General features: G+C 38.7%; 1 protein-coding gene across 1 annotated transcript in view; it reads right to left on the bottom strand.

Annotated features, from left to right (window-relative positions):
* Window positions 1-13,444: 13,444 nt before the first annotated feature.
* RFX6 (regulatory factor X6) overlaps window positions 13,445-15,143 on the bottom strand; it is a 33,567-nt gene continuing 31,868 nt past the window's right edge. Inside the window, exons 18-19 of the mRNA XM_071547881.1 lie at window positions 14,360-14,578; window positions 13,445-13,608 (exon numbers count right to left, since the gene is read on the bottom strand). Coding sequence (XP_071403982.1) covers window positions 13,445-13,608; window positions 14,360-14,578 — 383 coding nt within the window. The remainder of the gene's footprint in view (window positions 13,609-14,359; window positions 14,579-15,143) is intronic.

Raw genomic sequence — 15,143 nt, 5'->3', positions numbered from 1 at the left:
ATATTCAGAGTCTTTCTTGCATCCAAACCCAGAGTGATATTCTTTAGCCCCTACTCCACTTATTTATTCAGGTTTATTTATCTCAATAAGTCAGCCATTATTGGAAATTCTTTTTAGCAATAAGGCATGAATTTGCTGCTATGTTTCTTCTAACACAGGACTAAATATTTAATGGTAGCATACCACCTCTCTCACAGTATGATTTCTGTCACTAAAGTAATGGCGAGTGGAATAAGAGACAGGTGGTGGTATCTATAAACTCGGCTAATGGCCCCATCAACATATGTTTAATGTATTCTAAACTATACTTCACATCCTACTGTTGCCAGTACATTTCCTCTGGCACCTCTTCTCAACAAAGAAATTTGAAGGGGAAAGGAAACATTAATAAACTCAAAGTGTTTAATTTGAAAGCAGATATAAAGTTTAACACTGCTTATAAGAAGGTATATTTGACAAGAGATCAGCTCATTACAGACCGCAATAATTTTGTTGCTAGCATTAGTGAAAGGCTTTGACAAAGCAAAGGCTTTTTAGATATAGTTATGTCCTTTCTGCTGTGTTTGGTGTTTGATCACATCAGGCAACAACACCACCTTGTAATGGATTACAAAAGTCGACCAGTCATGAGACAACCCTAGGTAAATGTTTGTTGGGAGGAAAAAAGGTCAGTCTACAACAGGATTTCTCCTGCTTTGCTTTTTTTAAATGTATCTTCCTCTGTATACTTCACAAGTATATCTCAGGCTGATTTTAGATCCCCTGCTATTTCGTGAGGCCTTCAACAAGCTTGCTTTGTCATTTCCCTTCCAAACTTTCTGAGGGTGAGTTTTGGGTAGTGACAACTTGCCTTTCTCCTCCTCCCTGTGCCTGAGGAGGTGCCAGAGCAGCAGGGCCATAATCCTCGGCAGTATCATCAAGTGTTTGAGAGCACCAATAACAGTGATGACAGCCCTGGTAGTCCTTGTGCCAGCAGTATGTATGCAAAGCCTTGCCAACAAAGTTGGAGTGAAATCAGTCATCTTCAGAGTGCAGAGATCTCAAAATAATGGAAATCTGCAGGAATGCTCACCTGTGAGCGTGTGAAGTCAAGGCTCTGGTCATTAATACCAAATTCTGCCCAATCTACGCATGAAATCCCTACTGAAATCAACATTTAATGTGGCACAGAAAGTCAGATTTTTGATGCCATGGTTTCTAGCCAGCCCACAGAGCTCATCCTAAATGTATATTGTGTGAAACAGCTACTATCAAAAATCCTGGCTTTGTATTATATGCCATCACCAGGAACACTTTCTTCCAATGAGTTGTGTAACTTGAAAAACCCTGTAATTGTGATGTTAGCATGCTTTTCCCAGGGCCATGCTTGTCTAGTCATGATGAGAGCCAAAATTCCCAGCTGAACTGCAGTGTTCACAGCATGTCTCTCATTAGCAGTATCTTAATCTGAAATCCCTTGAAACAACCTATTTTCTTGTACAGTTCTCAGGATATAAGGCCCTTTCCAGAAATGTGAACACTTGATGTGATATTGGGGCAAAGAAACAGTGTCAATTGTAAAGTCCCCGTGCAGGAGAGATGAGGAGCTCTTAGGTACCAAACCCCAGCTGGACTTTTGGTATCCAAACTCCTATGTATGTTATCTATGTAACGTATACCTGTAGGAATTGTCTCCTTACAGAAGACAGACTCCATCCTTAGCTCCTGCTGAGCCTCAGAAGGGCAAGGAGGGGATGCTTTCACTTCACAGCTTCTCCCTCAAGGAATATGTTCAGGCAAGGGGAGCTCAGGGTTTACTTTGTCTTCTGGTGGAAAGGAGTTCTACTCTCAGAATGGACACTGAGCATTAGTCCCCATGGTGCTGGGTGAGAGCAGTCACTAAAGACTTACTGGCTTAAACAAAGAATTATTCTGAGAGAAGACATGGCAATTGATGCAGTGAGAGACCTCACAAACAGGACTCCGAGCCAAGTTAATGTGGCTAAGATAAAAAGGTAGATTCTTTAATGTCTAGGCTTAGGGCTTTTAGGAATACATGATGACATCCCCCCCATGAACACTGATTTCCATGGGTTTTATAATGATGTCCACCGAATCCCCACTTCACACATCTTTCGGTCCAGCCTCATCTTGCTCCTGGTCACACCTCCTTCCGATTTGTGTCTGGGGTCTCTGGGACTCTGTTCTTCAGCACTCCTCTTCCTCAGCACACAAAGAGCTCTTGGAGGTTTTCCAGTGTTCTTAGGCTCAACGTTGTTGGCTTATGTTTATGTCTTGTTCTGCAGGCCTTTCTGATAGTCTTCAGCTTTTCTGCCTTGAAGATAGCCTAAACAGCTAAAAGAATTTGAGCTAGTGATATGTCCTAGGGGTTAGGATATATAAACAATGAACTTAAGCTGCTAGAAATATTAACACACTGAATTTGCTTTTTTACTACAGTTACAAGTACTTCTAAAATCTATAAAAATGAAAATTTCAAAAATCCCATAGGCATCACAATTGTGTCCAACATGGACTAGGGGAGAGACTGAGATCAGATACAAACTTGTGGGTTCTGTCCTGAGGTAAGATTTTTTAAAAGGCTATGACCACGCCTTATTTATTTGGGTTGATTTCCTAGTTACAAGTATATGCTTAGTGAAAAAAAGGGAGGCAAACATGAGAATAAAAGAAATTATCAGACATTCTGAAATTCTCTACAATATGTTTTAAAGGGCTATTTGTTATTATAGGTAGTTACAAAACCATTTATTATCGTACTCAAGGAAAAGATACAAGTATCTTCTATTCATTACAAGAATAATTCAAATTGCTTTTGTGTTGTCAGTGCTATGCCAGAGTCATGCTGTGATTTCCAACAGAACATTAGTTAGTTTATGGTTTTTTTCTGGTATTACAGAGGATCTAATGAAATGAAGCACTTCAATATGCACTTAGTCTTAATTGGAAGTCAATGAATCTGCTCACATATGTAAAGTTAATTTACTAAAAGCTGGACTGGAATATACAACAACCTGAAGGATCAGGCCCTGGGAATGTTTCCTCTTTCCTCTTAATCATTGAAGAATATTCTCCTTTAGATTCTCTATGGCATTGCTTCCCCTCATTTTAGCCAGTACAGCTCTCTGTCCCAAATGCTGTTATTTATTAAGAAGATGAGAGAAACAGATTAGCTACTAGAAACTCTTATTTGACTTAGCAATTTTGATCTCTGACACCCAGAGTTAGTCTTCATCTCTCAAACTCTGCTATAAAAATCATAAGGGGGAAACACAGTTATGAGAACTCCTCTGTATTGTAGCATCACTTTTGGTGGATATCTTATACTGTGCCATGATGGAAGCAGATGGGTCCGGATTTTACTATCTTGATAATAGAGTAGAGCCAGACTTCCTCTGATTCTTCCGGTTCCATGTTTGACTTGGTGTTTACAGGGAATGCAAGCCAACAGAGGGAGGGTTTAAGAATATGCAACATAGGTACCCACTTGGCAAAGACCAAGACCAAGGCTGTCAGCTGCAAGGGCACAGTTTAGTGAGATTTCCCTACAACTTGCTATATAGAGTTGCTGCTGTCTCTGAATGTGAAAGATGAAATTTAGGCTATGTGAAATCATCCCCACCTTTTTGTTTCCCTGTGCCTTCCAATGTCCTGTTATTTTTTTCTGTAAAACCATAGTATAAAATAAAACATACATTATTTCACTAAATTTTACTTTCACTTTATATATAAATACCTTTACCTGCTCATTTTTTATTACCTCTGTATTCATTCCTGGTAAGGTGCTAATAATTGTCTCACATGTACACTTGTAGAATTAGCTTTTACCTACAACCTTGCTGAGCCTCTCTGTGGAGTATAGTATAGCAGTTTATTTCCTTAGGGTTGTTTGTGGCTCTCTCAGAGCCACCCATTGATACTGAGGCAGAGATGGTTAACAAATACAAGCTGGGAAAATCAGTTGATCTTCCGTTTGCTGAAGGCCTGATGGAGAGCTGTACTGCAGTAGCTAATGCAAAGTTCTGGTTAAATATTGTCCTACCGTTTGCACTATACCGTCTGTTGTTTTTACACTAAGGGCTTAGCAGAGGTTGGAGGCAGTATTGACTTTGTAATTAAACTATTTTAACTTCAGGATTTTGTAATCACCATACTTAAACCATCTGTTATGGTACATGGGCAATTCCCCCAACCCTCACTCCATCCCTAGTCTCTGGGAACAAAATGCCGTCATGATTTTAATTGCAAGGCCCTCTTAGAATGGGGGTAGAAAGAGAAAATGGGAATAATTTCATTTTTCTAAGACAACATTCAAAAGCTCACAGAACTTTCACTCCTTGAGAAGGGAGGTGCATGTAGGACTCCCACTCCTGGCTCCTGTCCTGGGAGCAAAGTAGAGGGCTTCAGACTGGGCACCTCCCTTTTCTGACAGACTGCTCAGGCCTTGCCAGAGACTTCTCCTGGGAGAGGTGAGGAAAGCAGATGGAGTCTTAGCTCTAGTGGGGCAGAGCCTGGCAAGAGGGGTTGTGCCTGTGGAGAACCACTGAGCTCTTTGTGCTTAGGGAAAGAAAAAAGAAGAAAGAGCCAAGGAAGAGAGAGAAGCAGATTTAATGAAGCCATTTGTGTCTGTTGACCTACCTGTGTGTGTCCCTTGCTGATCAGGACATCCAACACCTTGTAGCTGAAGGTTTCAATGCTACTAAACAGCAGAGCTGCCTTTATTATCTTGGACAAATCCCTCAGGATTTGCCTGCTCCTGCAATTTGCACTAAATTGGTATGGACAAAGCCACAGTAAACTGTTCCAGGTGTATAACAATCTGGCATTCCCAACAAAATGTGCATCAGCACTTGGCAACCCAAAATCTGGACTTTCACTACTGTAAGTAAGTCAATGCAAAGAAGATGATCTTAGCTGAAACACTTATAATAGGAATACTGGCAGGTATTAAAACCTGGACTGTCTTTCTCTGCCTTAGTGAAACAAGTTCCTTTCTCCCAGATGTGTGGGATTCTTTTGTTTTGTTTGGTTTCAGTGGTTTGTTTTGATCTGCAGTTTTAGCAGATTCAAATGCATGCTAAACGTGTGCTGAGATAAAACAGGGGTTTTGCTGGATTCTTGAGTTCCTGTTTTGTTGCTCTGAATTTAAATCACACACACACAGAGAATCACACAGACTATTCTGAGTTGGAAGGTCAGGCATTATGTGCACCTTGGTTAAATACGTCTTTTAGTTTTGTTCCATCTTGCCCTGGTTTTGTGTATTCACCTGCTTTCTGTTAGTGGCAGTCGACTTGACAGAGCACTTGTGGCCAGTGTGTGAGACAAATGCAACCTCACATCTTGTCACATAAACCTGGGGTGTTGGAAAAAAGAGAGAGAGAGAGAGAATTGTCAGTGAATCTCTGCAGTTGTATTGATCAGTATTAACCTTTTTTTTTCTCTTGTTCTAGTTTGTCAAAGAATAATTTTCTTTCAGGATAGATCAAACTGTTAAATCCAACATCAAATGTTCTATATATCTACTTCTCTGATTCAAATGTTTTCCCACATATCATGTCCATCACACAGGTTGTGTGTAGACCTGTGCTTTGATCTCATCCCAATTTTGTTTGACATTATAATTTCCAAAGCTCTTTTTGGGGGACAGTAGATAAAGCAGTGCTTGAAAGAGGCAAATTTTTGCTGTTAAGCAGTGCCAGCACACCAGGACTCCTGGGGCTGATAAAAGGCTGGCCACCCTTTGGATGTCTTAAACTGCCTGCCTCACTGACTCTCTTCATGAACCTCTCATAGGGAAATGACTCATTCTTCAAAATTCCTGAAGACTGAAAGAAAATGGGTTGATTCATTAAGACTGTAGGTGGCTCAGAAATTCCGTTTAATTCGATCCCATATGACAGCAATAATCACTGTTATCAATGATACTGGATTTCACTAATTCCTATCCCACTGTTACTATTTATTTCCTTTCCTAAACAATGACCTTTGTACCATGCTGTAGTTGTTGTGGAAAAGTGTAGCATTTGACCCAATACTGCCATAGGCCAGTGACATGAAGTGATACCAGTGCCCGCACACACCCACCCTCAGTCTCTGAGTTTTGTTTTTATCTCTGTGGCTCTCCAGCAGGCACTTTCCTGGCAAAGCCATTTCACTAAGGCCAGTCAGCAGGAACTGCTGAGTGTGCAACACTTCAGAAGACCTGTTTGCTTACTTGAGAAACTAAATGCAGATGTGGAAGCCTTGCCTTGCCTTACCTTTAGAATTGTCAATAAGGTGAAATAACAGAAGATAGCATTTTCAAGTAGTCAGTTATGAGAAGTTTTACATCTTTTCATGTGTTGATCTGCTCAGAATTGCAAGAGGGAAAATCAGTTTCTTTAAAGATAGATAGATAAGAATTACTATAAAAGTAAGATTTCTATAAGTTTTTAGAAGGTATTTTCTATTATTTACAGGATTAAGGATTAGATCCTCATATGCCTCAAGAGCTCTCTTCATTCAGTGTTAATAAAGCTAAACTCCAAATGCCACTTTCAAAATTGCTTAGGCACTTGTTAGCTTATCTCTCTGTTCACCTCTCATCATAGCCACAAGGACATATAACGCATAGCCATATGTTGATTAAAAACATATTTTTCCCTGTACACTATCTGGACATCACCCAGTTTCATCTTAGAGGCTGTGATGGCCAGTTCAAGCTGGTCTGCTATGTGACTAGTATTTCTTGAAGGTTATCATTAATTCTTATGAATTGCATTGTTTCAGGGCTGCAGCCAGCCTGGGGCTGGGACTCACAGACTAATCCAAGCAAGTGAATGAACATCTCACCCTAACCTTGCAGTCTGCTCTGACTAACATATACATAACTAACATATGTCCTCTTGCCAACCAGACTTCTCAGTCTCAACTGAGGCATCTAGGATCCTGACAGGATACATGAAGAGGGTCATGGAAATCTTGTGAGCCAGCATGCTAAGAATCTGTAAGAGCAGCAAGGGCTAAGGAAGGGGATTGCTGAGCCAAAGCACTCCTTAGGGACAGCCACCTGCCAAACTCTGCCCTGCCAGGAGGTTGACGAGAAAGAGACAAAGTTCCAGGTGTAAATAGTTCAGTTTTGCTTGTGTCTAAGTTGTCCAGGACTACAGGGCATATCACTTCTCAGGCACAGATCATGACTTGAGTGCTGGCAGAAGCAGTGTGAACCTCATTCCCAGCTCTTTGAAGGAAGCAGGAGCTCTGGGAAACATCTACATTGATGATGGAGAGTAGATGTTGACCCTGGAGTGGAAAAAGTACTGTTTTATTCACTATTTTTCTGAAAAGGGAACTGCTTGGCTAGAGACTGAAGCAAGCATATACTCTAAAGGATTGACTGTATAAGTCAGGAGATAAAGACCACTTTGCAATACAAAGGAGCAAACTGGGCTGACTTCAGAGTTTGTTTCTTCTGATAGCGCCGTTCTACTACATATAAACTTTGGAGCAGGATCTTCTAAAATTCTTAAAGCATTACCCATACTATCAATTATACAATGATTATTTTGGTAGTTTCAGATATGGAACTGAAAGAGGACTGTTACAACTGGGGCACTAGAGTTGTTTCATCAGATCTTTCTCAGGAGCCAAAAGCTAGGTAACTGCTACCTTAAGCATGCCTGGAATTTGGCCATGTGACCTCTAAATTGAAAGTACTTATCCAGAACCAAAAGTTGGGAACTGACAGAAACACAGATGCTGTGGGTTGGGTGTGCAGGAACATAGAGTAGTCAGTGGATGGCACACCCACATGGGAAAAAACGTTTAGAGTCAAGGGAGAAGATGCTGTTAGAGGACTCAGTACTCTGGGCTGGTTTTTGAAGACCGATCATACTTTGAGGATGAAGTTTGGTAAAAACCTTAATAGAGAGAAAGGAAGGGCTATTCATTGTCCACCTCTGTATTACATACATCTTGTGTTTTTACTGTAATGGAGATTTTCTAAAACACATCATTTTTCTTAAATTTAGAATGATCTCTATGTATCTTGACTCAAAACAGGTGACTACCTGATAAAGTCTGAGCAAAACTGAATTATATGGGAAAACTAAATATGACGAGTCAAAAAGGCATATAGTACTCTAAATGTACAATTTCATTGTATGTCTCTTTTTACTGTAGCAACCAGGGCACAAGGGCAGTATGAACATGTGGGCCTTTATTTGATCAAGGATAATAATCAACTAAGCCAAAAGGAAGGAAAGTAGATTTTCCTAGTTCAGCTGCTAATATAATCTTTTATGTGTTCCCAGTTGTGTAACCACTGCTCTGTGTAGCATTGTAACATGCAGCCATTGTTAAATGGGGAAAAAACTGTGCAAATAACAAAGAATCCCAATGTAGAGAAATGGTATTTGATGTCACATTATGCAATAAGCACAATATTTTGCCTCCCCTATGTCAGATCCCAGCCCTGCCTTTCTCCTGTTTTGTCTGCTTGTGCCTTCAATGGCAGGCTCAAGTTGTGGTGAGAAGGTGTTCTGCTGAGCCTGGTAGTTGCTGCAAATGTCTGGTGACCACGTAAGCAGCATAGTTTGTAGTAGGAACTCCTGCTTTCCTGATCTTTCAGCATCCCAGTAACATTGATTATTTGAGGTCTAATCATTAGCAATGATGCAGCATCTCTCTAGAGGCTACAGGTCCTACAGTCCTTCCATTAAAGATATCATTCTCATCTTAGGTTGTGAAAGATTCATTTCTTTTCCATCCGAGAAATTTTAGATACTGATTGCTTAGACATGCATTGATCCTGCCTGACACAATTACTGACCTAATCCTAGCCTTTTATTTCAGCTCTTAGTTGAAGATAATGACTATATCAGTGTCTCTTATTAATTTCAATAATAAGCTTAGATACTTTAGGGTCTTAAATCCATAATTAGTTCAGATTCATTGCATGATGTTGGCCTGAACACTAAACATAACTTCAGATTCCAGAAATGCCAGACTTAGAAGAATGATTGATTATGTGATCTCCAAACTTCAGATTAGTCACAGTCATTTATTCTAGACCTGACTTTAAACTAAATGGCTCATCTTTAATTTCCAAATGTAAATTTCAAGTCAATTTTAAATCTAGTCTTCAGACTAGATCTTGAAGGAATCATAACTAGATCATCTACTCTGACAGTAACTTTTGTATAAGCTCAACAATCTCTGCTAAGTGCAGAAACAATTCACTTACGCCTTCTCCTGCCCAAGTAAATCTAAATATAAATCTGACTAGAGTGTTAATCTATATTGCCCTCTCTACATTGTTTTATCTAGAACTAAACATAGCTTGTTGGTCCCTCTAAGCAGCAGCATTAAGCTGAGCTTGATGGCCACTTCTAAATCTAATACTGCCTCATGCTTCCAGCTTCGTGTTGACCTAACCCCTGAAGTTAACTGTAATGCCAAAGCTGACACAGATTTAAGCTCCATCCTGAGTACATCTCTGAGAAGAAAGCACCAAACTTTCATGAATTAACTCCAGTAAGTTAAACACACCATGCAGATCCTTCCAGTAAGAGCCATAAGCCACACTCAGGCATGATGCAGGTTCATTCAGCATAATAGCCTCAATCCAAGCCCATAAACCCCACCATAGCTATTTCCAAATCCTAAAAACAGAGTTCATCATACAAAACTAGATCTGTAACATCTTTCAGACAGGCAATTTAATATAGCTTTACCAGCTCTTATTTGCAACAATCATAAGGCACATACTAAGCAGCCCAGCCTTGCCCATACTACATCCCTAGGCTAATATCAAATTTAATCCAAACTCTAAAGGTAGATTAGTGATTCCAGTTCAACCGTAGCCCAAAACCATTCATGCAAAAGGCTGTTACAACCTGAAGAATACAAATCCTAAAACTAATTCTAATTTATCTCCAGTTTTCAAAAGCAGGTAAGGCCTCCTGAATGATGCAGATCTAATTGCTAGCAGGCAATTTTAAGTTTAGCTTGATGCCCACTTTTATTTTTAACATGATAGTGTTGTGGTTGCTGTGCAACTCCCAGCCTGTAGTAGTACATGTCTGTCCAGAGGTATGTCATTAATGACCTGTATTGTTTCTTTAGTGTCAAATACCTGCTTTTCCAAGAGTGGTAATGTCTCTATAGGTTCTCTTCAAGCGCTCTAAGAGTGAGGGCAGTTTGTGTCATTGTTTCTTTGTCCATAAGCCTAAGTCCATCCAGCACTGAGCCCATACTAAGGAAAGAGTACTGTGCTGCATCATGTAAAACAACTGTTCCTATTCCAGTATATCTGTGACCTTCTAATTAAATTAAATATGCATTAAATATGAGATTCTGCTAAATGGCTCTGCACTGCAGGTTTCCTTCCTCTCTGTGATCACTGATCACTTCTATACAAGATGGAGACAGGTGGCACAATGCTGATCTGACCAGTCAGATGTATTTGACATGTGAGATGACACAATAGTACACAGGTTTACTTTTTAGAAGTTATTTCAATAAGTTTTCACTACATATTTGAAGGTAAAGGCCAACTTTCTCACTAACTGTGAGTTTGGAGCAATATTCCAATGGTCCTAATTACCTTCAGAATCAAATAACTGCGGTTCTCTTCCAGCACAAATTCTGTGCTGCTAGGCATGGGCTCAAGGTACAGAAGACAATTGTTTCTTCTCCAATATTGCATCATCTTGGTTGGTATAATTTGTATTGGAATCAGTTTTACTTTAGAAGTGAAAACTGACTTGACCTGTTTGTGCATCTCTTTTGCCTTTCCTAGCACCAGTTCAAATTCATTAATATAGGCAAAGTACTTAATTTTTCATCTTTCTTTCCCAGAAAAAAAAGTTTGGGTTTTTTTCTTTAGGCAATATTTGTTTTAAACTGATTGTACTCAATATGTACAATTTTTGTCATGGATTTTCAGGCATGTATAAATTATATATTAAAGCCAATGTATTCATTTGTCCCTACAAATTGCAACTGAACTAAGTGGTACAATACCACCGAGTGGCAACTCCATTGCTTCCTTATATTTATTACCAAAGGTAAAAATCTTCCCATAGACTATTCACATGGGCTATGAGTTATTTCATTTCCTGCAGACAAAACTTACTGAATTCATCAAACCATATATTTGAGGAAACTAATGAGTCATAAAATGGAAATTTCTCATTTGATTTTGCTAGTTACAATTATGATGGGTTTGTTTTGTTCTGCAGCACTATAAGAGAATTCTCTCAACTGGCTATTTGAATATTAGAATATTTTATTGCTCTTTGTTATTGATAATGACATATGATTATTTCTTAATTCAGATAATGTGCAGATACAGTAATTTATGGGGGGAAAAAAATCCAAACACAAAAACCCCCCAGCAAACCCCAGTGCAAAGTGTTTCACATGAAAAAGGAAAATTATGGAAATTATGCATATAAATCCCATTTCCCATAGGAGAACATGAAAAGTTATTTTTATGTAGGGCCTGACAAACTAAGACCCTGTCAGCTAGTATTTGCCTTCTTCCTCTAAATTCTACATATTGCTCTCACATACATTCAACAATCTGGAAGTTTTGAGCTTAGAGTATTTATTTGTGCCACACCATTTGTCAGCAAAGGGAGCCAAGCATTCCAGGACAGTGACATACCCCATGCTCTAGTGGCATATCCCTCACCTTTGCATTCTCCTTCCACATCTTATCTCACTTAGAATGGGAGGGATCTCCTCTCCCATCATGGACTATACAGGTGACCTGTATAGACAGGGAACATGACTTTTATAAGACTCATTTTAGGAGACAGTATGTCCTGTTCTGAACAGTCATGAAGAAAGAACTGACTTGCAGTACTTATTTCACTTGCTACAAAGCCTTGTGCAATAAATACAGTTTTGAACAGTCTGTGTTACCACTATATGTCATTGTAAATTTTTATAGAAACAAAAACTTTTTTACACCATTATGACATTTTTAGTCACAAGTCTTCATCCTAAATTAGGAAGCAATTGAGCTGAAGTCTTCCACATCTCATTACTGAACAATGGTGTCTTGCTTCTACATAAAGTTTTTCATATCAGGAATTATTCATGAGGCAATACAGTCAATGCTTTTTATTACCTTCCTGCTGCAATCAGACTTCTCATGATAGAAAATGCTAAAGGAAGTTGTGCAGAATTAGAAAAGAAAACTTCATCATTATATCATCCATTTTCTTCTACTAAAAATGCCCTACTTCCATAATATTCAACATATGTTTGATGTATTGAATGAGAATACAGACATCAAATATCCTCAGAAGACTGGATTTAAACTCAAACTTGAGTCTGCTGTTGGGACAACCTGATTATAAAATAAGACCTGTTATTTCATGAATATGTAGCAAGAGGTTTGTTTTGTAAGTTCATTCTCTTCTCTACCCTCTGTAATACCACTAGTGAATATTCCGAACCCGGCTTCTCTAGAAACATACATAAGTGTGTGCTTGTGCACAGATTATCATGGCACTTGTAAAATATTTTTTATTAAAATAGCTATCTGGAGGATTGCAATATTTTTAAAATAATCTTTATTGGTTTTAGTCTCATTTTACACAGTTGCACTAACCCATGAAAGCTGAAGAACATATTTTTGTGAGTTTCTGTCAGTAGAAATTTTGGGCTCATATCACAAGTAATTCTGAAATCCCATGACATTTAGAGGCATAGCTTCATTTCATTCCGTTATCCAGCTACAGAAGCAGGCTACTGAAATTAGTTAGCTTATGATATTTGCATGTTTGGTTGGTTTTACTTTAAGAGGAAGAGAAATAAAGTATCCACAGTAAGTTTTATTTATTTCCTGAGGACCTTCACTTACACAAGTAGGCACTAAACATTTGAATTTGACTTTACAGAGACATCAGTAAAAAACTTAAGAATTTGGCTTAGCTTCATTTAAAACAGTAAAAATTGACCTTGTAAACATTTCCATAGGAGGTAGGATACATACATTTGACAATCTGTCAAATATGAGAAAGTAAACAGTTAACTCTGTGGTCCTAATAAATAATGAGCAACACAGGCATTAAATAAACATTTTTATATAAAAGAAGAAAATATATAAGTGAAAGACTAAAATAGAATTTTTAATAAATTAGAAATAGATGCAATTTTTTTTACAGCTTAGTCTTGCATGCAAGAATCAGTGTCTCTTTCTGTTTACCCTCAATTTCTGACTGAAAATCTATAATGGCGAGAACAATCCTGAAAGATTTACAAGCAGAACCCAATCTAAATATAGCTATTTTTTTAATATGTGGAGGGCTGCTAATATCTCTAAAATGGATCCTTTAACACCTGCATATAATACTTTTATATTCTACCAATCTGAAGGTGATTGTCATCATAGCCTTAATGTCTGGAGTTGGAAATTAAGCTTAAGGCACTGACATGTCTCTCCCACTTAGGTTCCTCCAGCAGCTGCTCCCATAAAGACAGTGTTGATTGGTGGTAAAGATGACACCATATCTCTGCTTGATGGGCCATGGACTTCCAGATTTTCCTGAGAAGGGAACTGACCAGGTGTTCCATACATACATTGTGAAGATGCGCTTTGCAAATTTGAAGCTGTGGGGGAAAAAAATTACCATCGTTGCCAGTTTTTAATCTATTGAATTTAACAGAATCACAATCCAATTGCATTTGATTGAAACTCTTATCTCCCAGGCACATCATCTGAAGGACAGAAATGTCTGATCTACTGTGCAAGGTTAACAGGTAATCTTGTGGAGAAACAAACAATGCCCTAGTTTATATCTTCCATGCAACCCTTTCTGGAATGTAAGACCAAACTCAGCTGCCATTTGTTTAAGGCATATACCAAAACAAACCCTTTGTGGTCAGATATTTCTGGCTAAAATTCAGTGTCAGTGGGAGCTTTGCCTAATAAACACAGTTGTTGAAGCACAGGATGGGGACTATGCCACAGGAATATATACCTATACACCCTTGACTGAGGGCTCATTTGATCTGTTTGACAGTGAGGATCCTTCAGAGACATTAGAAAAGGCCAGCCCATGATTGGTTCACTTAATAGTTAGAAAATGTTTCCTAAAACAGATTTTTCTGCAATTCAGGCTAGTCATTCAACTCCTCATTGACGATGGATCATAGACCTCCTTATAGGAGCAAAGAGTTCTTAAACCCATTGTCCTGCAATTTTAAGGAAAACACATCTTAGGATACACCCTAAGTACTGAGCTATTTCATCCCTATATTGCATTTCATATATTAGATATATGAGCTACAGTTTATTACTCAGTACTTGTTAGGATGCTAAGAAGTTTGTAACTGTTCCTCAGTTGTTGGCTATACTTACGGATAGGAGTCCGGCAGACAATTGAAGGTGAGGACTCTGTGTAGTATGGGCCTGTTTGTTTTCTTCCGTTGTCATCCAAGATATTCAGGGGATCATGTATATCACTGTATGATGGCAGTGATCGAATGCTGCTTACACTGCTGATTACAGACACATGTTGATCCACCATTGTTCCAAGTCTGTGAGATTCTGAATAATTTATGCTGTTTCCATAATATCCTATTGACAGGAGATTGAAAAAAGATGAGTGAAACTACTGGGTAGGGTAGGAGCCTGTGGTAACAAGGAAACAAAAATATGCTAAGGATTCAGTCATGTCTGCATTACAGAAAACTGCCCTTCCCTTCTAAGTTCAGAGTCAAACAGCCTGCAATTGGTGGCCATAAGAGACACCATGCAAAGTCCTATTCACAGTTCAGTGTTCCCTTCTGAAGTTCACAGCTAAGGAAAGTATACATGGAAAGAAATTCTGCAGGGTAATACATACTAACTGCATATAGAAATCCATATAAAAGTAAGATTTTCACTGTGTCTTTCCCCCAGAAGAGAGAGGCGTTTTGCTGACTGTCTGAAGCAATAATTTTACATTTGGAGTATGAGAAATACAAGGGTTCAACTCTCAAACTGTTGTTAATGCACATTTTTATACTTTGTTTCACCACCCTGACCCTGTGACTAGAATGGTCCATTATGCTGATCCCAGAGGTAAGCTGTCTTGTGTCTGCTCTATTTCATAACAGATGTTTTGGAGGTTTTTCAAGAGATTGTTAAGCCAACAGGTCAT

Source organism: Pithys albifrons, chromosome 2, assembly GCF_047495875.1.
Source record: "Pithys albifrons albifrons isolate INPA30051 chromosome 2, PitAlb_v1, whole genome shotgun sequence".
In the NCBI taxonomy this organism is placed as follows: Eukaryota; Metazoa; Chordata; class Aves; order Passeriformes; family Thamnophilidae; genus Pithys; species Pithys albifrons.
The sequence above is the reverse complement of the archived record's forward strand: the minus strand, read 5'-3'. Positions and strand labels throughout refer to the sequence as shown.